Source organism: Bicyclus anynana, chromosome 1 (assembly GCF_947172395.1).
Source record: "Bicyclus anynana chromosome 1, ilBicAnyn1.1, whole genome shotgun sequence".
Taxonomy (NCBI): Eukaryota; Metazoa; Arthropoda; class Insecta; order Lepidoptera; family Nymphalidae; genus Bicyclus; species Bicyclus anynana.
The window spans coordinates 11,364,106-11,388,416 of NC_069083.1; the positions used below are offsets into that span (position 1 = coordinate 11,364,106).

Below are 24,311 nucleotides of genomic sequence, written 5' to 3' on the forward strand. Positions count from 1 at the left end.
GTTATTCGCTGATGAGCTTTCCATTGGTGAAAGAGTTTTTTAATCGGTTTAATGGTTTAGGTGTGAAATCATAACAAACAAATATTTATACTAAAGGATTTTGTTTAAAAAAAAAAGAATGACTGAATATTCCCATACTTTGGATTAATTATATAAACAATAAAACTTCCTTGAAAAGAATACATTATGCCACCAATCCTATTTAAAGCAATGTATTCTGGTTTATTTTGCACGCTGATTTAAAAATAGTTTAACTTAGCTTTCTTACCATTATCTCTCGTCCAGTAATTAATAGCTCTGGGCGAAGCCTCCACGTGGCACTGCAAGGTGACATCCGTGCCAGTCGGCGCTCCCACCAGTTGATTCGGTACTTGAACTAATGGATGAACTGAAACAAGATATTCTATTAAGCACTCTTGTAGTTTTTAAGCTAGGGTTTACTTATCTATACTAATATTACAAAGCTGAAGAGTTTGTTTGTTTGAACGCGCTAATCTCAGGAACTACTGGTCCGATTTGAAAAATTCTTTCAGTGTTAGATAGCCCATTTATCGAGGAAGGCTATTATATACCTATATTCTTACGGGAACGGGAACCACGTGGGTGTCTACTAGTCCTTTATAAGAACACATGTGTTTTCATCTATAGGCCAAAAGTAACTGAATGTAACTACATGCAAAGATTTTATATATATTAGATAGGTCACTAACGCTTCGAAACTACAATGTCGAGTTGTGTGTGAATGTGAAAAAACTATATATACATTAATATATAATGTAAGTAAACACAAAATTGTGCATGTGTGCACTCAGTGAAGTAGATAAATTCGGATCACTTTTGCGGTGATTTTGTAGTCACATAACATATCTATACTATAAAATATAGTTATCTACATGATATACTTCAAAAGAGAAACGATCTGCCCTAGATCTGAACTAGACTATTTTAGGGTTAGATGGTGCATATGATAAAGATAATGTTGGGAGCAAATAATGTCTTAACGTACTCTTCAAAGCACGGAGGTGTAGCGCCAATAAAATCGTATCTCTAACCTGCTACCGAGTATTTCTAAGAAAAAAGAAAAGCTCATGGATTTAGAGCCTGCTATAGCTTTATACTTGGACAGCTCGTTTGCTTTATACTTGGACAGTTGAGGGCCCTTAAAAACTGGTATCTTCCAAAGCCATTACGGTCCAAACTCCGCGATTGGTGCCGTACTTCATACGGTATGAACATAGGCGGATAATAATCTTTTAGCCTATAATAATCCTTTAGCCTTTATAAAATGAGTTATTGTGTCTGGCTTTCGCTCTCTATCCATCAGTATAAAAAAAAATATATTCAGAACAGCCCCTGTGACTAAGTCGCACGTCGATTCTCTTACTACGATCGCAAACGCGTCGAAAACTAGAAGAATGTATGGGAATGACATTTGCTATCGACAGGTCACGTGATCAAGATCTGTTATTTTCATACATTTAATCTAGTTTTCGAAGCGTTAGCGATCGTAGAAAGAGAATCGACGTACCACTTGGCTACAGAGGCTGGACTCGAAACATCACAGCAAAGGCTAATACTGGACCAAAAGGACAGTCAATACCCAATATCCAATGTAGATAGTCTAGGTATAAAAATTCCCAATCTAACAAATACCAGAATAACACAGGCTCCAGTTAGTATAAAATTACAGAAAATAATAAATTCACTCTACCGTGGATAACTGCAAACTATCGAATGCTTGCGTTAGTTGCATATGCAAAAGTTTTACAGTTGTGACACCAATTTCGTTGAATTTTAATATTTTAATATACCAGCCAGTTAAAATTAGTAGTAGTTAAGATTTTTTGATTAATGCAATCATGTTCGTTTCATTTAATTTCTAGGCTATGTAATTTACTTTATTATTTATTTTTTGGATGGAAATTTCCGTGGTTTAATCTGGAATTATAAATTATTAATCACGTGCTTATATATATATATTTTTATTTAAAATTTAACTCTTAACTACAATCTCACCTGATAGTAAGTGATGATGCAATCTAAGATAGAAGCGGGTTAACTTGTTATAAGTTAAATGAAACCCCTTTCGCTTTCTACACGACATCGTACCGGAACTCTGAATCGCGTGGCGGTACGTCTTTGTCGGTAGGGTAGTAACTAGCTACGGTCGAAGCCTCCCAGCCAGAGCTAGGCCAATTAAGAAAAACTCAATCGGCCCGGCCGGGGATCGAACCCCGGACCGCCGTCTTGTAAATCCACTGCATTTACCACTGCGCCACGGAGGCCGTCTAATTGACCCATTAATTAAAATAGAGGTAACTTAACTTCTTATAAAATATAATGCCGCAGATATGAACAATAATATGTAGGTTCAACATAATCGTAGATGCAAATTTTAATTCATAATTACAATAAAATAAAATTGCCATAACAAATTTTCGAGGCCTACAATATTTTTTACAATTTCAATGCACAGTGCATGAAATAACCGCTTATAGTAGCTAGCGGTTTGCAATGATGTACGAATATTATACACATGTGGTGAATACCACAACGCATATTCAACGTTCAACTCGGCCACTCGATTTTCATATTTATAGATCATAAAATAAGGTTTATTGTTCATTGAACGCTATTGACATATAGTGTGGGGTAGTAAATGCGTACGCATTAGTGCGGTTAAAGCCCTATTTTTTTTGTTTACACAACTTTCCATTTGTATATTTTATTTGCAGTGCTTTGACGTTGCATTTGCATTAAATGAATTGCATTGATTCAAATAAATTTCTAACTAATTTTGATGAATCATCAATTCTACCGATGTATTTTTTCTGTGGTATGGTTCAAAGTTATCATCATTATCAACCCATATTCGGATCACTGCTGAGCTCGAGTCTCCTCTCGGAATGAGAGGGGTTAGGCCAACCCAAAACTCTACCGACGACCGTGGCGACGGCGTCGTCATCTGCAGTCTGCAGTCGACTGCCGTTGGCTACCGCCGAGTCGTCTCGGCGGCAGTCGTCGGTAGCAGCTGTTGCTCGTGTTAATGAACACTAAGGCACATTTACAACTTTAATTTTAAGTTTTTGACTTTAATTATTACCATTTGACTGCCGCGTAGCTGAGTGGATATACTGGTACATACATTATAAGTAGTAGGTACATAAATTTACTCGTACATTATAAAATCATCTATTTTACTCAAACCACAAATTACGTTTACTTTAGGGCTGGATAGTGATGTTTGTATTGTTAAAGTATATTATCCTATTGTCTAATAACATTACCTGACGTTCAAAGGTGTTTGTAAACTAGGCCCAATTGAAATAAATGAAATTTTGACTTTGAATCCTTCAAAAATAATGTTTTCACTACTCTTGCTCAAAAACACTGTCATATTACCACTCCACAGCGGGGCTAAACAAGCATTTTAGCCTCTATGGGCTAAAGTAATTTTGTTTTTTTAATTCTTGTCTGTTACGAGTACTAGCCAAGTACTACAAAACGGAGGAGGTTTTATTCGAAAATAGAATCATTATAGGTAAGGCCCTGATTATTTTGAAAAATAAATAAAAAACTTTAAATTGGAATGAAATGCAGTGTTCTTGTCTGTGGAATGCGTTTATTTTTTTAATTAATTTTTATTGAGTTGCAAATAGAGCGAGATTTGAAGACATGGGACATCCTTTACGGTTTAATACCTTTGCCTTTTTCTCATGTGAAAAAAATAAAATGAAAAAGCTAGAATTTAAAAAACAATTGGCGTGAAGTGAATAATACACACTTGATTTTTTTCAGAAATTCATTGTGAATTTGTGACCGTAACTTACATATTTTTCAACAATAATTTGTTGTTATTGTTGTTTAATAAATTATTGTTGTCTTCATCTAGTGAGAATGGTGATCCTAATTTGGAGATGGATGAAATTTTCAATATGTTACCGTCGAGTCGAGACGCATTTACTTAAATACTTACCTACGAATACCTAGGAAATATTTAATAAGTGAAGAAAACAACAATGAATGGATTCACTTACGAAAGGTTTTTTTAAACTATTATCTCCCACGTTTACCTTACATACTCATTATTCATATTCAGAGTAGTCGGAAATAATTATGTTACCGGGTAAAAACATCTCCCTTAATATCCAAAATTGTAGACTTTGTATACATTTAATTTTCAATTTAAATAAATGATTGAACATTGTACTAAACTATTTTATTTTCTCGCAATCGTAGTGAAAAGCAGAGTGTAACACGTGGGGCTAAACCCATTATAAACTCGGTTTCTATTTAGGCGGCCCTCGTCTTACATCTCGGGCCCTAAAAATACCTCGTGTATAATGGGTCTTTTTAGCCCCTTGTATAACAATCTACTATTTGTGTCGCAAATATACAAGATATCTGTGCTAAGTACTTTACCAATGTAAACGTAGCCGCAAGGCTTCCGTAGCTTGCACAGTTGGGACGCATCTACGCTATACCGCAGACATTTAATGTTATTTGGCTTTGGCATGCGATACTTTACATTAAACGATGCCTTTACCGGGGTCATAATTAAGTACTAATTGCTTTCAAGACTGGCTTTTGTAATACGGGATCTCTGAGCAAATTATCCGGATTGTTCAAATATAAAACGTAATACTCACAATTTTCCTCGATTTTAACGTTTTAATTAAAAATGTTAGCAGCTCACGGCTCAGTAGAAAATAAAAAAAAACATAATGAATTAATTTGAGTGTCGAAATTAATTTTCTGAAGATCAGTCAACCTTTGAAGTAAATAATAATCATAACGACCTAATAATTTTAGTCCTGAAAATTAAAAATACTACTTCATTTAGATTTTGATTATTTAGGATACTGGCTATAAATTCCGAGACTTTAATTAAACTAAGTTGAGCTATTGGAGCCTCAACAGTGGCTCCTTATACAGTCTTTCCCAACTTATTGGTGGGAATTGGGAATATTGGTCTTATTTAATACATATTATGGCAAATATTCTTTAAAAAAACTACTAATTATGTTATGTAACAGGCTCGTCGACACTTTTTTTAAATGGTTTTAAATTGTTCATTATATATTTATTTATTTAAACAGAACGCCAATAGGTTACAATAACAATCTTACAATAAAATATACAAAAATAACTTAACTTGTGGCAATTATAATTGCAGACCCACTTATTGGTTGTCACAGGTAAACACAGGTACACTAAGGATAAAGATAATTCAAGCCATGAAAATTGAAAATTTTTAGGTGTTTCAGACAGTGCTCTTTCAGGAGGTTCTTTCAGAAACGGCTTAAGTTAATACTTAGCACCGTCTTTAAACTGATCAGCAGGTAGAACATAATAATATTATGATTTTATTTTTCGCTTTTTAATTTAGTGATTTAATTTAGTGATGATGATGATGATGTTTATTTTTTATTATTTTATATTAAATTTGATATGAGTATACTACCCTATTATTACCCATGTAACGTCGCCTCGTAGATGCTCTACGACTTTGCTACGAATACTGGTAGTCTATGTCGTAGAGCGTCTAAGACTATGTAAGTAATTGGTCCAGGTCTAGCTGTTGGAAGGCTTCGGCTGTGGCTAGTTACCACCCTACCGACAAAGACGTACCGCCAAGCGATTTAGCGTTCCTGTACGATGTCGTGTAGAAACCGAAAGGAGTGTGGATTTTCATCATCCTCCTAACAAGTTAGCCCGCTTACATAATCACTTACCATCAGGTGAGATTGTAGTCAAGGACTAACTTGTAAAGAATAAAAAAAAAGTCTACGTAAGGGTTGACATATGTCAACCGGAAGCATAGATTTTAAGCCTCGTGTGCGTGTAATTTCACCGTTAAAAGAATATTATGTGGCGGCAAACTTCTTCTATCAAACTTTAATGTTATTGCGTAAACTTCGCGTAAATTGTGTTAACATACGCTGTAAAGTGCGGCGATATCGCATTCCCGTGAACGAGCTGTTTGCTCAAACGTTCCGCTTCACCACTTTTCAGCGAATTCTTCTGCAGTTGTCAGCTGTTTACTTGTATTGCTGCACCAAGTTGGGATTTGTTTTTTTTTATTTTGTATTTCCGTATGCAAACTTGTTTTAAATTCTAAGTTTCACACATTACATTGGTTAACGTACCTATGCTTACATCTAGTTACGTGCCCGTATTTATTATATTATTTCAATGCATTGTTTGTTTGTATTGTAATATCACACTAAAAATTATTATTATTCTTTGCTACAGAAGTGGTTTGGCTGATATTTATAATGAAAATAGATTTTACTCTTGATTAGCACATAGGCTACTTTTTATGCCGGAAAAATCCATGGTTCCCGCGGGATTTGTGAAAAACTGAATTCCACGCGGACCAAGTCACGGGCGTCCGGTATTTATTAATAATAATTAAAAATCTTCCGCTCTAGCCATTTTACATGTAGATTTTCTTACTATAAACGCTGACGCTTTGAAAATGAATAAAATAATAACATATTCGAGTTGATCACGTGACCTATCGGTAACATTACATACATTTTTTCAAGTTTCGAAGCTATAGGATTTATAGGAAAAGAATCGATTAATATAATTATCGATTATTAATTGAATTAATATCTAATAGCAACACATCTAATGGGTGGCTTATTAGGAGTATTATGTTATGACAACGTTATGCCATTTGCCGTCATTGCATTAACGGTCAAACCGTGATTCACGGTATTTATTTTACTGATAAAGTACGCCAATCGATGTTACAAGTAATATTAATAAGCCAAGGTAGATTAATTATAAAGCATATTTTACTTCCTCATTCATCATTATCTACCCATATTCGGCTCACTGCTTAGCTCGACTCTCCTCTCAGAATTAGAGGCATTTGGCCATAATCCACCACGCTGGCCCAATGCGGATTGGCAGACTTCAGACACGCGAATTAAGAAAATTCTCTGGTATGCAGGTTTCCTCACGGTGTTTTTTTCACCGTTTGAGACACGTGATATTTAAATTCTATAAATGCACACAACTGAAAAGTTGGAGGTGCATGCCCCGGACTGGATTCGAACCCACACCCTCTGGAATCGGAGGCAGAAGTCATATCCACTATCACGGCTCTTATTATATATTTTATAGATATATAAAACATATTTTATAGAATAATTAAAAGCAGAAACTCCTTAATAGATTTCCAAGACAAAAAACAAAGCTATTTGCTAGTGATTTAATTATTGTCTAAGTGTATTAACGCGCAGTGTTAGCTAGCAGTCGCTTCTCTCCAGTTGGCAGTGGTAAAATTCCAGGTTTGTTAGGTGTTTACTTTGAAAATTATCCCAGAATTGGCTGCTTCGCTTGTATTTGGATTTCATTGAACAAATAGCTTGTTCAAAAATTAAATTTTAGTCGTTACGTTTCTATGTTTATTTTATCTTCGATTTGTTAAGTCTGCGCACGGTAGGTACTATACCTATTAATAATAATAATAAAGCCTTTTATTTCCACATCAATTTACATTTCAAATGTTTGTTAGGTGTGTTAGTTTAAATTATAAATTTATCTATATATTTATTCTAAGATAATTAATCATACTAGGTTAGTTATCTTCTTGTGATGTGGATCCCGTTCAGGTGAAGGCCTCCTCTTTCTTCTTCCAGTAATCTCTATCTTTGGCGAGAGACATCGATTCTCGCCCTGTTATCAAAACAGGTATACTTTTATATAACTTTATATAACTTTAAATAATTTATTTTTAGACATGTATATGTACCTTAAAACACAAAACACCATACAGTCAGTGACATGCACAAGGTTTTAATTAGGGGTAAGCACTATGTGAACAAATTGTACAAAATGGGAAGTTTATTCTCTATCTCTAATACAGATAAATTATGAGCCATCAACACAGGGAATGCATTTTTGTATACATCACGTCCCTGCAGTTACATTAAAATATTATGTGGATTAAATATGGATCGTTATATTATATTTGCAAGATCACGGTCACTGATTAGCTAAAATAATTTCTTAAATGAATAAAATACAAAAATTTAATCTAATAAAAAATACTCGGTCATAAAACGTTGTTACACTCGTACATTACACTCATTATAAAAACGGTATTTTTGTGGTAATAATGTATTCAGATACTTATAAGAGGAGTCTTACTCGTATGAGTATCTGAACACATAAAGCAGTGATTATATCACAAATGTAAGCAGTTATAACGACGTTCCCTAAAGCCTGTTTAGAATGAATTAAGGAAAGAATTTCCTCCTTAGGGGGTAGATCGCGGGCTTATTTGCGGTTATTCTCTTTGACCGTCGTTAAGATCCTTTTGACGGCTTTCACGACTTCAAGTGGCCAATTTAGCGAATGAAATCTGAACGATCGGGAATTTTTGTTCTAATTAATAACTCCAAGGTCCAATAAGGGTGCCCTTATTAAATAAACCGCTTTTTTCCTTTTTAAATAAATCGGAATAATGAGCAGACTTTTATGTAATTATTAAAGGGACGGTGTTAAGTTTCTCCAATTAAAGCGATTAACAAGAATACTCGCTTCTCTGATGTAGTGGTTTTGTTTGTTTAGGGAGGTTTTAGGTTCAGATTTTTGGGTATTTTTTTGGTCCTTGTTCCAAAATTTGTTTTAAAATTTGCACGGATATTTTGAGTTGAGAACATACTTAAAGACAATAAAAATAGTAACATAATTTTGTTTTCAACGTGAGGTGAATCTTTTTGCCTACCTTCAAGTAGTTACCGACAAAGTTATTAATGGCCGGCTCATAAATGGCAAATTGTTTTTCCTATGCCTATGTCGTTTCTCTGCCATTTGGTGTAGTGTTGTGTGTGTATAATTTAGAATTTTATTTTAACGTCGAGAATTTTAATGGTAGGTAACTACTAAATGAGTAAGGGCTAGTACATATTAGGCGTTTTGAAGCGCGCGCTTTGACAACGCGCGTTTTAATTTCATTAAAGAATAAAGAGGTTGTTCGATGGTATATGCGTGAGCTTGCATGTGTACTCTTCCAAACCTCTTTAACAACCTCTTTATTAGGCGTTCGAAGAGCGCGCGTTATCAAAGCGTGCGCTTTGAAACGCCTAATATGTACTTGACCGTACCCTGTGTCTTGTCTGTGTCAACCCTAAGAGTTGTTTTGTTATCTGTTAGAAACGTGAGTTCAATAGATTACAATATTCCTCCCAAGTTCCATGAATAACAGATGCGCAATGGTTGCCGTCTAATTGCGAAAACGTATTACCACAAAGTTATTGCTGTGAATGAACGTTTACATTACATCGTGTTTTGATGAACCTTTGAACAATAACGTATCAGTATGTTGAAGAGAAGTTCAGAGTTTTAATAATAAAAGTACATGTAAACTGATTAAAGAAAACTTTCAACAAAAAGCAAACTCATTAATGGTAATTCTAGTAATATAATAAACGCGAAGTTTTTATAGATATTTGTTACTTTTTTACGCAAAAACTACTTAACAGATTTGTTGTGACTTGAGATAGACATTGGATTAAGAAATAAGCTACTCTTATCGTCAGAAAAATCCATTGTTCCCGCATTACTCTTTATTTATTTTTTTTTATTATAAGAATATTTGCCATATCTTTTAAATACTTACAAAGTATAAATGATAAAGAAGTGCTATATAAAAAAAAACTAGCACTAAGAGACTTGATTAAGAAATTTCCAAACGTATAAGTAGATTGGAATTCTCTGCAGCAATCAAAAGTTACGGGAGTTTTCTCTGGGAGGGATTCCGCGCGGAATTCTTGAAGTGACAGTTTGATTAACCGAGTGGCGCACACGCTACGCCGTTTTCGGATTTCTCGGTGTTTTGTAGTCGGCACTACCTTGAGATTTTATCGGGATTTCAAGCTGGCTTCTTAGCGAAACCGGATTTGTTGCTTTAAGCACATTTCCTTACTGCAATTTATTGTTGCGAGCACATAAAAATGCAGTATGCACCTTTGAGATTACCTTTTAAGTAAAAAAAACGTTGAAAATAAATATTTTTTTACTAATATCTCACATACACACTTTTCAAAATCTATATGTTGAATATACTTTATAACAAAGTGGAAATAAAATTTTTATTTTTAAATAGAATTTTATTTCCACTTTGTTATAAAGTATGTTCAACATATAGATTTTGAAAAGTGTGTATGTGAGATATTAGTAAAAAAAATATAAAAAATAAAGAACGAAAAAAGAAAATATTTCAGATCTAAATAGAGGCATGCACAGGACCAAAAATGGTCATTAAAATCGGTTCAGTAGTTTAGGGGCTACGGTGGAACAAACATACAAACACTGCTAAAACTGCCAAAATCATTACCCTTCCTTTTGGTTTCTCAGTAGTCGGGTAAAAATTAGGGTATAGAACATCATGAAGTCAACTTTATAAAAGACTGAGTGCGTTGAAATAGTAGAAGCTCCATAACTGGCAAATAATCATTATTCCAAAGGGGTTAATTAAACATTAGTTCCTGTGTTTACTCATAAACTCTACTGTTACTAATACACAGGAATGCAATTTTCCCAATATAATTAATTCATTACACGGGAACGAGGTTAAGCCTCAAAAAGATCTCAAATCTTTCTTAGGCTTACCTGGTTAAGTTAATATTCACTAACATAGTGCACAGTGCATTCCTGAATTTTGAAACGTTATTTCTGATAGCTTTGAGAAATTCAGGAATGCACTGGGTATTAAGTTTAATAGTGTTCGCTCAATTATACATTATGAACGTAGATATTAAATGAAATACAATGTATGTTCGTTTGTATGTTTGTTACTCTTTAACGCCGCTACTACTGAAGCAATTTGGCTGAAATGCGAAATGGAAATAGACTTTACTCTGGATTAATACAGGCTACTTTTTATCCCGAAAAAATCCATAATGTCTCGAGTTTTGCGAAAACTGATGATTTTGATGATATTAATGTTTTTTACTCTTTCACGCCTCGACTACTGAACCGAATTAGCTGAAATTTAATATTAAGATATATTATAGCCTGGATTAACACATAAGCTACTTTTTATCCCGGAAAAAATCCAAGGTTCCCGAGAGATTTGTGATAAACTAAATTCTACGCGGACGAAGTCGCGGGCGTCCGCTTGTCTATTATACTTGTGTTGTCCCATTAAAAGGTTGTGCCCGTAAATGGCTACGCTGGGCATGCGGGTTGGTCATTCGCAGTCCTAGACTTCCCGCACTGGTGTCGCTGCTGCCCGATACCGGTCTGATACTTGTGAAGTCTAGCCGAATTAAAATTGTTATACCGCCATTTATCGGCTGCCAGAGTCTCGTCAGTCCATCAGCAAGGTGCACCACGAGCAGGTGAGGTTGGCAGTTAGGGAGGCCGACTGGTACTAGTTACAATCCTAACGAATAAAAATAACTTAATAAACTATCCCAAATTTCATTAAATATTTACATAAAAATTTTATTATTGCCAGTGAACCAGTACAGTGTAAAACATCCCTTAAGACGGCCACAAGTTCGCGCGATAGGCTGTTATCATTCGTTTTCGGTGGAGAAAATTTAAATTAAATATTTGTGGGTGTTAATTTTGTCTTCTCATCGGGCGAACGCGACGCATTCTTTGCGAAGTAATTAAACTGAGTGGAAGGGTTCCAGCCAGTAGTTTGTTTGTTCTCCTGAAATTGCGTTTCCTATGAAGTAAATTTCCCTCAGTTGTCACTAAGAGCATCGCGCTTTTACTATTTGTTTTATACAGGTATCTACTAGTGGTGAACCGCTAAGCGTCAGGTAGTTCTGTTTGACTAACTGAATTTGTGAGCCACCGCTTGTGTTAACTTTGGCTGCGCTATTTCAACAGTGTAGACGTTTTAACAATGGTTATGAAAGATAATAACGTTAATATTTTTAAAAGTCTATAAGTATTACTCACTGAATAAACCATTCTAGTTATTTATCATATCGATTATTACCTTTCTATAATCGCTAACGCCTCAAAAATTAAAAAATGTTTGTTTCATTTCGTTATCAATAGTGATCAACCTTTTTTTTTTATTCTAACTTGTAATAAGTTAGCCCTTGACTGCAATCTCACCTGTGCAATGAATTCACTTACCACCACCACAATGGTGGTAAGTGATGATGCAATCTAAGATGGAAGCGGGCTAACTTGTTAGGAAGAGGATGAAAATCCACACCCCTTTCGGTTTCTCCGGTACATCGTACCGGAACGCTAAATCGCTAATTGCTTAAACCTACTCGTATCAATCGGATATGTCATTCCCATTTTTTTTTACAAGTAGATACATATTTTTTCTAGTTTTCCAAGCGTTAACTATTATAAAAACAGAAGCGATAATTATGTCACATGTTACTATTAAAATTTCGCATTTTTGCAAGCTTTTATTGGTTTGATTTCAAAATTAAAGCTAAAAATTCAAAATAAATTAAAAATATTATCAGCTTAAGAACAATTTATAAAGTGAAATGTTATACTTTATTTTCAAAAGAAAGTACAACATTTTTTGTAACAGTGATTTTACTTTATTTTTATATTTAGCCCAACAATAAATAAATATTATATTTATTGTTTCATAGAACCATTGAATACAGTATCGACATGCAGAATTAAAACATAAAATGTATACAAATATTAGTTTTACGTACTCGTTCATTGCATTGTTCTGTATTTTTGACTTCAAATTACCTGTTTTATACCCGTTTATTATATAGGTTAATATAAATTATACAAAGCGCAGTCCAATCAGTGGAGTGTTTACATCGGTGTCCCCAATAACTGAATGCAAATACCTAGCGGACATCACGTCCGAATAGTGGTCAAAGCCTCGAAAAACTTTACACAATATTGAACTAACAGCAGTCCATGAATTTAGAACTGTTAATTAAAGGATGAACACACAGCGTCGTGCTAAACATACTTGTAAAAGAATTTGAAATTACTTAAATAAAATAAGTGAAGTTAAGAAAATCTGGATAAATGACCCTTTTAACAGAAAAATTTAAATACGTACTTGGAAGATAAATTTAAATAATCTAAACAATGTAAAGAAATAATATACCTTGTCATTTATTGAGCACGTAGATTTGATTAAAAATGATACGAGTAGAAGCAGTTATGATTGAAAGCTTTGTAAAAATTAATATAGAAAGGTGTTTCCTAAAAATTGATGGATCGTCTCGCTGGATGCTGGTGATAAAATTTCAAGGTGAATTGTGTGTGTTTTTATTTAAACATAACTTTCATCACGATGAATAACCTTTTTAGAAAACATAATTATATATCGAAATAGATTTTCTAGACTTATGTTTTATGTGAGTCCTATTTATGTTAGTACTTTTTTTAATTTTTCATTTAAGGCGTTTAGGTCTAATCCTTGAACGATTTCGCTAAGTGAAACTATGAATTTATAACCAGTCTAGGACCTGAGTAAGATTCCTAGCTCGGATTGGTTTAGGTAAATAACTTTTGGCTTAGGTCTGGTTGGAGGTTTGCCCGTGGCTAGATACTACCATAAAGATATAGACGTAAAAGACACCTTTTAGACAACATAGGGTTGAATACATACAAAGGTTGGATGAACTGTACTTACGGAAAGTAAGCACTTTATATGTCGTCATCATCATCATGAATCAGCTATTTTGAACAGTCTTTTAGAAGAGGGGATTTGGAGCTTAGACCCATCACGTTATTTAATGCGTTTGAGCGAGTGATTTTTGACTCTGTGACGATTACTATACATTTTTAACGATAATGACAGGAACTTATTACAGTTTAACTTAAGAGGCAACTCTTTTTTTCCTTTTAAAAATAAACACACATTTATTATTATTAGCAGGACTCAAACTACACAGGTTAACCGCTCGGCTAATGAGACAATTAGTTATACAATGTGTACGCACAATGAGTTTAATTTCATACGAAAAGTTCACTTGTTGCAATAACAAAGATATTACGTAACCGTGGTTACTCGAAATGACAAAGTTTAACATTTGATTCCAGTTACCGTGAAAATGGAAATGTGTGCTACGGTGCATTATTCAGATTTCACCAACGACCGCTGAATGAGAATCGATGTAGAGATAAAAGATTAATTTATTTTAGTGCAGTATGAAAAGAATTTATTTATCATTTGTTCGGATTGTAATGAAAAGCTTTGTTTATTTGTGAAAGGTCAAAAACTTTTGTATCGTTTTCTATAAAACTATGTTAAACAGATGGAATTTGTTTGATACAATACATCAAGATATTTTTTATACAAATATATTTGTCTTATAAGATTGGGAATATCATATTTGGCTTAATTTGACATCAATTAGACAATTCACAAACTAGCGACTAGTGAAATATGGTCATAAGTTCGTTTTCACAACTAATTTTAACATTTAGCTAATAATAATAATGTTTTGCTAAAAACCAAACTCCCAGTATACATAAATAAATTACGTAACTACACGATACAAATACGTACATATGTAAAAATTATATTATTATTTTTATAGATTATGAAATACGGCTAAAACTCACGTGATATTAAGTCGGAGTATCCCCGACTAGTTTCTAAAAAAAAATAATCTAATATTTCTGGGATTTAATCTGTATACCGAAATATTGTGATGGTTGTGATACTCGACATTAAATTTTATTTTGTCCACTAATTGTCCGAAGACTAATTTATTCTCGCGTCTGAGAGTTATTTTTATTTTTGGAAACAGTAGGATATTTTTCTATACATTTATTATACTTTTACGATAGTCGGTTAAGTAATAAAGATACAACAAAAGCTTAACAAACACATAAACAAACTCAAAGTCGCATTTATAATTACACTAGGACGTTTATGATAGGAGCGACAATTGGAATTCAGCTCAACTTTAGATTATTACGATTATGAGGTTCTACAAAATAGAGATGCAGAGAGAATTTCAATAACGTTTGGCATAACTATCAAAAGCTCTCGACAAACTGATAGTCAACAGGGCACTAAACACGCAGACTACAAACGGCTCAAGCCTGTTTAAGATGCGAGCCACGCATCGAAGATGATACGTGATAACACGAAAATCTTCCAATTGCTTACGTGTTACGTTTTCCATGATATTTCTTATTTTTTAGGACATTCTTGATTTTACTGTCATGTTATCTATATAAAGAAAAGTGATACAGTACTACTAAGAAGTAGTAGTAGACTTTTGACGGCCTCCGTGGCGCAGTGGTAAGCGCGGTGGATTTACAAAACAGAGGTCCTGGGTTCGATTTAAGGCTGGGCAGATTGATGAAATTTTTTTAATTGGTCTAGGTGTGGCTGGTGGGAGGCTTCTGGTCGTTGCTAGTTACCACCCTACCGGCAAAGACGTACCGCCAAGCGATTTAGCGTTACGGTACGATGTCGTGTAAAAACTGAAAGGTGTAGAAAAGGGTGTGGATTTTCATCCTCCTCCTAACAAGTTAGCCCGCTTCCATCTTAGACTGCATCATCACTTACCATCAAATGAGATTGTAGTCAAGGGCTAACTTGTAAAGAATAATAAAAAAAAGTATAATCATAGCGAAAATAATATATTGTAGGAAAGAGTAGTCTGAGACGGATATGACGTTACTTGATCTCGTGTTAGCTCGTGCCGACGCTAGATGGCGCGACTTGTATGTATAAATTGGCAACCATCTACTGTTTGAGTATGATTGTGTGCAATTCAGTGACGCTTCAAAAAGCTACAAAGTGTGGTACAATGAAAAGACCTAAAATTCAAAATACTGTGTAATGTTTAAATATATAATACGTAAATGTTGGTATATTTTATTAATAATACAAAAATGACTCAGTATTAAATATGTTTTCTATCTGAACCTTCAATACTGTGTATTTAAAAATAAAAATTAAATTGTTCTTAACTGAGTAAAGTAATTAATTATAAAGTATCAATTTAAAATTAGAATTCTCATTTATCACGTTAATGTGGTAACCCTACATATTTCAGATGTCGGACCCCCGAGTTCCCGACCAACCGAGCATTGAATAACCTGGTTATAAATTAGCCTTCGAGATCTCCTGATAAGTGAGTTCGCGACGTTTTTGCTCATTGGTACTACACGCAGGTGAGTAGATTTTATCGCAGGGATGAATTGATTCATGGTCTGAATTCGTAATGAACCGATCTGCTTCATCTTCGAAGGCGAGACTTGGGGGTGTAGCGTTCAACGTGACGAATGAAAAGCAATATTTTAATCAAAGTTCCACTGCCAATAAGTATTGTTTTGAGTAGCGCTTTGCCTTAAATGTTTGTCTCATAGCGCATTTCTTGTATATAGGGTGCTCGGGAGTATTTCCCATAACTCTAAGGTTCTTTAGTGAAAGTTAATTAAAAATGTCTTAGGAACATGTGTTTTAAAAAAAATAATATTTTCAAAGTAAAGAATATTTCTTTTGTAAATAGATTTAAAAATGTGTTCCTTATATCGCATCCTTATATTACGACCTAGCCAAACTTATTCATTGATAAATATCATAAAGTAGCTTACTACAGTTCGTTTCATATAGGATGGTGCGGGTGACAGTTCGCTTTACTCTTGAAAGATTGCCGCGACTCGCGATAATAATACGTATTATGAGCGTCATACAGGCGATTGTCACCGTACCCATGCTACCTGAAAACACTCTAGTGAATGGCGGAGTGCCAGTTGCCATATCTCGTCCATATTGACAGTCTTACCACTACGATTACGTATTTTAAAATGCGAGGATAGATAAAGGCGTGTGTTTTAAGGATAGTCAGAATAATTTAAATTGCTTTGTATGAAAACATAAAAAGTTTTTTTTCTTAGTTAAAAAAAAAATGTTTTGCAGTTAGGCTCCTATAAGTGCTTTTGGCTTCGGCCGTGGCTAGATAACACCCTATCGACAAAGACGTAAGGCCAAGCGATTATACGGTATTATGTCGTGTAGAATCCGAAAGGGGTGTGGATTTTTATCCTCCTCCTAACAAATTAGCCCGCTTCCATCTTAAATTGCATCATCACTTACCATCAGGTGAGATTGTAGTCAAGGGCTAACTTGTAAAGAATAAAAAAAAGTGCACTTGTCACCACCTTGAAGTTATGGAAAATACTTCGCAACACTCTGTATAGCCACTAATATGAATATTTTTTGTAAAGCTTACCTACTTATTATATACTTATTTCTTGTAAATGTAATATTATGTTAATTTATCAAATTAGCAATGAAAAATTTGGTTTATGTATACTATTATACAAATAAATCTAGAAAATGTGCTGGTACATTATTGCTATACTAAGTAGTAGAGCATGGTGCAATACATTTATACTTAGTTAGGTATTTTGCAGCTAATTTCCCTCACTTTTGTAAAATATATACGAAACCTTATAAACGTAATAGCAAATGACTAATACAAGTAAATAGAGAGACAAAAACGAAAAAAAAAGAACCATTGTTATCACAATAGAGTAGAAGTAGTAAAAAGTTAAAACAGGAATTAAAGTGGAATAATTTTTAAGAATTTCGCACTTAAGTATTTTAACTTTAACTTGGATAGGACTTAGCGATGGTTTACTGTCTTAAAATGCAACAATGTTAAAGATAACAGATACCGGGCGTAGTCTCTCTAATGAGGTGCATAGTATGCAACGATTTTGCATTATTAAGAGCCAAAATACACGCGCAACATTTTACCTGGCGCTTTCGAAACTTTACCCAAAAGTAGCGAAAGCTACTTGCTAATAGCTTAGTCCAAGTTGAAGTGTTAAAACCAGTTTATACTATCAAGAAAATAAAGGAAAATTATTTTCCCATGATTTCATATCGTTTATTATTCTAATATAGTATATAATAGTAGGTATATAATATACTATAGAATGATGATTTTAAAAGGCTCTTCTCAGCAGCAGCTTTTATAAAAAAAAAACTTCACGTTTCAATAGTGCTTGTACACTAAAGTGCTGTAAAGTTTACTTGAAATAAACAAATATTTTAAAGTGATTTTACGGTTCTGTTGCTTGGTTGTTTTGTTTCAAAAAAAAATATCATTTTATTAATATCGACACTAATATTATAAGGACGTAAAGTTTGTGGTCCTCTGGGTGTGGTGGTGTGGTGGGTAAACTCTGGATCTATTGAACCGATTTTGAAAATTCTTTTACCACTAGAAAGCCACGTTATTTGTGAGTGTCATAGCTATTTAATACCCGTATTCTCAAGGCAACGGGAACTACGTGGGTGAAAGCGTGGGGCGCGGCTATTATTATATTTTTCTAAAGATGCATTGCTGGTCATTAGAAGATTTTTTTTTGATAGCTCTAATAACACTCAAAACAAATGTAATTAGCAATTTTGCATTGGAATCGCCACTTCGGTAATTAAGGTGGTATGGAGTTCACCGGGTCATATATTATATTAAAAATCATATAAAATATACTTACAGTGCACTTGAAGCATTATTCTTTTACTGACGGTAGGCGGAACACCGTTGGCTGCGATGCACAAGTAGGCTCCCATTTCTGATCGAGTCACTTTAGTGAGATTTACAATCTCACCTTCGAGTGTCGGTACTGTTGACAAAACACAAACATTATTAGCAATAAAGAAAATAAAATTTAGTAAAGGGTTAAACTGTTTTAATAACGTTACAAATATCTTGTTTTAGAAAAAATTTTAGTAGGTACATTGAAAAATAATTTAAGATTATGATGTACGTAAATTACAACAGTTTAGAATTCAGTTTGTCTTATTTTTTAATAAATTTAAATTTATTATTATATTAATTATAAAATAAGTATTTATTTATCTAGAACTGTAATAAGTAGTATTCATTCCTACAGGCTGTTAATAGTTAAGTAGATAATTTTCCCAAGTAAGCCCTTAAACCATTTAACGGACACGTCAATACTATATAGCTTAAGAAGTTCCCCTTCTCTGAATAAACATTTGCACGACATCGTGTGTAGTGCTTACATTACATTTCACCAAGAAGTCTTGGAAAACACTTGGAAACGCGAAAGTAGACAAGGTTTGATAAACAAGTGCGGTTAGTGGTTTCAACTCGAACTGTTTTCCTGACACCTTGCTCAAATGGCACCCAAGTATATTTACAGCCATTATTCAAACAAGAGGATAAAAAGGAGGGGCAATATTTTTCGAAGGAGCCGAAGGGTGATGGTTTAAAGTGTAGAGCTCTCGGTCGACCGGCGTGCCACGCTTCGTTAGCAAACAATGCGAGACTAACACGTCGATAGAGTAGCAGAGATATTTCGAAAAATATTCACTACAATAAAGTCAAAGTGAAAATTCATTTATTTCAATTAGGCTTAGTTAACAAGCACTTTTGAAACGTCAAGTTATGTCATGGCTCGTAGAAGAACACACAACAAACACAGCCAGGTTTTATTTATTTTTTTGTTATTAATCACCATTTTACAAAGTTATCCTGAACACACAGCCACATAGTGCAATTAAATACCAACGTTTTTTCATCGTTTATTGAATATTTAATATTTGTTTGTTTGCTTTGCTGTGTTGCTTTCTAGTTCGGAAAGGTTACTTCTGGTTATTATTATCTTAACCATTTTTGATAGTGATTTTTGAGGTGATCCTGAAGAATCATTAAATTCGGAATGTTCCTTATTACGATAATAACTTTAAATACAACAATGACGCGAACAAAAACAAAACGGAATAAGTAATACACATAAATACGATAAGCGGAAAAAGTAATAGAAATTCCACTTGTGTGCAGAAAATATAAGTAACTTTTTCAAAGACATTATTTAAAATTATAGCTGTGCAGTAAGTGTTCGTTGCTATTTTAATTAAAACGCAACGTTCTCAGTAGAAGGAAGATAACTATTCTCTTAAAGGTATCACGTTTTGAATCGTTTGAGATATTAAAGTTATTATGAAATTCCGCGACTCCACGGAATTCTTGTGCTGTCTTCGAGACGGGCCATTGAATAAACTTGGCCTGTCGATGTGTCATAAGTCAAGTGACGTTCAAACCCCTCGGACTCAGGGTGTTTCTATAGAGCACAAAATGTTGAGAAAGGCTTTCCTAACTTTATATTATTTTCAAATTCATATTTAATATAAATATTTTCAAATTCATATATAATATAAATAAAATTGCGCATCTTAGAAAGTATTAATTAATGATAGAACATATTTGTTATTTATCTTGAACGAACGAAAAGACGCCCGCGACTTTGTCTGCGTGAAACTCGATGTAAACTTTAAACTACCCTACCCTACCCCTTCCCCTTCAATTTTTATTTTTTTTTCTGTCAATAACAAACACATAAAAAAAATAGTGCAATAGTCCAGCCGTTCACGCGTGATGGCGTGACCAAGGGTTAAACGGATTTGGATGGTAGATTTGTAATATATCCACAATCCTCATGTTTTAAGAAACTAGTACGAACAGTGTTTTATTAATAAAGCTTTCATTTCAGTATCATAAATATTTAGTACAATTGAAACTCTATTTGATCAACTAGGTACCTACAACAATTCCGTTCTTATTCATACCTAGTCTGAACAATTGTTAACTCTGTGTTGGTTGGATAAAACATTAAAGGTGCCCGGGAGCAAAATGAAAAAGCAACATTTACCCATTGATCCGTCCTCCGAAGTTACATTTTAATTACAAGTTGAATGCTCGGCTCAGTAACTAATTATGGGTGGCTGTCTTATAAAAACATTGGAATTAAATGAAGAAAACGGATAATGTTTATCGATTTGAATGACCTGACTAACGAAGGGTTTTTGTTTTATTCCATTAGTATTTTGTATTTAAATTTTATAGTATACCCACTAAAATATACTTTTTAAGTGTGTACTTTGTAAGTATTTATATTTTGTTCTCTTTGGTAAACAATTTTCATAGGTGAGCGTGTCACTGACATCTCATGGGCTGTTAGGTGATGAAGCAGTCAAAAATGGTAGCACGCTAAAGTGGAAAGTAGAGTTAATTCTGCCCATATCTTTGACTGATCTCTATACTACAGCGGAACATCAAATTGCATGGTATTATTTCCGCCAGGGTGGTGAGTGAAGCTCAGCCTGCCTAGCTAATGAAATAAATATTAAAACATAAGTTAAAAATCCGTATGGATAATCCATAACACAGATGAAGTCGTGAACGATAGTTACGCTATAATTTTTTTTTATCCTACTAATATTATACACGTGAAAGTGTGTATGGATGTTTGTTTGGATGTTTGTTACTCTTTAACGCCGCAACTACCGATTAGACTGAAATTTAGAATGGAAATAGATTTTATTCTGGATTAACGCACAAGCTATTTTTCATCCCGGAAAAACTCATGGTTCCCGAGGTATTTGTAAAAAACTTAATTTCACGCGGGCGATGTCGCGTGCGTCCGCTAGTAAGAAATAAGCTCGCGCTTGACCACAATCTCACCTGATGATAAGTGTAGATGTGGCCTAAGCTGAAACGCGCTTGCCTAGAATATGCCTATTCACACTCATCTTAAAGATGCCCAGGTTGTAAGAATTACGAAATATTGACTTCGGGAGAGAGTTATCCTAGCCATGTGTATAAGAAATGAAGAAACAAATCGCTTCGTACGAGTTCTAGGAATGTCAATGACGTAGGGATGGAAACCTACCCGGTGACAGTACTCCATGCACGACCGGACTTGAGCTTATCAAATTAAAAGTGTTAATTTGAATATTGATTGTATCTTGTAGTTTGTTAAAAATAGTAGGAAAATTAAATGATTCAACTATAGATAGTGGCTGTGTAGCATTCATAATATCTGTTTGAAACTTTGAGCGGTAGATGAAAAGCGTCTAATAGAAGGATGGAGGAGTTAATTTTCATCAGTCTCGAGACTAAGTTTCATCCATTCATTCGCTTATCTACATAATTTGTAGAACATGAAACAAATAGGCGAGCGACACGCCGTTGTCGGCTGAACATGTTTTATGTGAAACAATAAGGGACAAATTTTGTATAATGCCCCATTGTGCTCTACACCGAAGTCATTGTCATTACAATTACTATCTACTGTTGTGTTTGTTTATTTAAATTAAGGGGTATACATTAACCTCATGTGAATAAATTTAGTATGTACATGTGTGCTTACAAGACTTAGACTTAGTTTAGCTAGTATTTGTAGTACACAGCACTAGGCCAATTAGTTCATTTTAAATTATTAATTCATTTTTGATTTTAAATTTAATTTCATAGAACAAAGTACCAAATGAATTCAGGTATCTTCTCCAAGTATATTTCTTGTTAAACCTAAGTTTATAGCTGAAATATGTTTGTGTTTGCACTATGGTTAGGCTTAAATTCAATGTGTTGTTTGTTGAATAATAAATAAATAATAAATAAATAAATAAAAAATAAATAAATAAATAAAAATTATAAAATATAAGTAGTTGTAATATATTCTATGAATTACAAAAAACGATAAAAACTTGGAAGTGAAATGCTATAATTTATAGTAGGCGGAGAATTAATGAAAATTTGTTCTAAAGTTAGGGTGTAGGTTTAATATTTTAACTTTTTCCACCATTACATCGATATGTAATAATGCTCTTAATTTAAACTTGCTTAAAACCTTTAGTTTCGCCGGCAAGTGAGCCGTGTATCATAACTTTGAAGCCCAAATAATGTATTTTAAATCTATTCGAAGTTGTAAGTGATTTATGCCATACTTCCCAGCAACTTGGGCATAACAAATTTCGAAAGTGCCGCTCGGCTGCGATGAAAAAACTATATTTGTCGTGTCGGACACCCCTCGAACTTTCCTCATTGGAATATTCTGGAACTCTGGCCTCTAATGGATTGCCTGTATTGTTTCCTGTTCAGATTTATGGAGGTAACTTGTAACTGCTTCTTTAATTAGACTTCTTCATGTAAATTGATTGTAACTGACGCTGGTAATTTGAAACTGACGCTCGGCAAAGTTTCCAATAAACACTCAATTATGAAGTGTCCTGTCTAGTAAGTTCACTTTACCGCCCTATTCAAACTTCGAACCTATATTGTTACTAGTTACCTATTAATTATCTGTGCAAACGCTTTCATGTATTAAAGGGTTCTTTAGAAATGAATTAGAATTCTCTAATCTTAGTTGTATAGCCGCGCTCGCTTCTCTCTGGAAGTCATTACCGGTGGTACTTTGTTAGCTTAATGAATTGACTGATGGCAGAAGGCGGGCAGAGTACTGGTGGGGTTAAGTAGGACCTGCCGATTAATCACCCTGTCAGTACAGTTTCCAATTGCTACTCGTCACGAATTCCCCTTAGTGGTAGCTATAATTGGGGTTCCTTGTATCAATAATAATTAAACCTCTTGTAATAGTAAATCTCGTTTATGAGAAAATAAGGAAATAATTATGTTATACAATAACAATAAGCTGCTTCAAATTTGTGCAGGCATAAAATAGGTATTTAAAAAAAAATCTTTTTATTAACAGTATTTATGGTTTTTGTTCTCGAATTGTAAGTAATAACTATATTATGTGTATTTTTTAAAAACACTCATACAGGGAAGTACTAATGCTATAATTATTTCAACTGCTGGTGAAATTACACGCTTATGAGGCTTAATACTTAAGCTTCTACGAACAACGATTTTATACAATTAAATATGTTACGTGCCGACAAAATCACCGCAAAAAAGTGATCCGAATTTAGGTACTCCACTGAGCGCACACATGCACAATTTTGTGTTTTCTTACATTACAATACTCATAAATTTATGTATATACAGTTTTTTACACTTCTTGAACACAAAAACTCGACAATTTAGACAATATTTAGGTATTATTTGTTTAAATAACTTTCATTTACTATGCGACTAAATTAAATTAAGACAATTAGCCACATTTGTTCGCCTCAGTTTCGACGCGCTAGTGACATGTCTAATAGTTTTAAATCTTTGCCTGCAGGCCGATTCTGTATTGATGTTTTGCATAATTCGCAAGGGCGAGTTTCATATTCATCTCCATCTTTATCTTTCTATAGTATCGTGTTAGACAGATAGAGATAGAGGTGATTTTGAAATTGGTACTTGCGAGTTATACAAAAACACATCGTTACAGAATAGCCCAGCTGGTTGAAGGGCATAAAGCAGCACACAGTAGGATGGTTTAAGTACGAATCCCATATAAATATCTTAGATTGTCATTTCTTGTTTGTATTTTACTTATATCTTAGGGAAGAGTAAATTAATTAAATTGCTGTATTCCTACTTAAAATGTTCAATGAAAGGTAGCGGCAAAGGCCCCCTCACGCACCCACTGACTTT

At 33.9% G+C, this 24,311-nt stretch overlaps 1 protein-coding gene across 1 annotated transcript in view; it reads right to left on the bottom strand.

The window, feature by feature from the left end:
- Positions 1 to 239: 239 nt before the first annotated feature.
- The window catches only part of LOC112052709 (lachesin), a 91,216-nt gene continuing 67,144 nt past the window's right edge, over positions 240 to 24,311 (bottom strand). The window contains exons 6-7 of the mRNA XM_052881865.1: positions 18,457 to 18,585; positions 240 to 388 (exon numbers count right to left, since the gene is read on the bottom strand). Of these exons, the coding sequence (XP_052737825.1) occupies positions 240 to 388; positions 18,457 to 18,585 (278 nt within the window). The remainder of the gene's footprint in view (positions 389 to 18,456; positions 18,586 to 24,311) is intronic.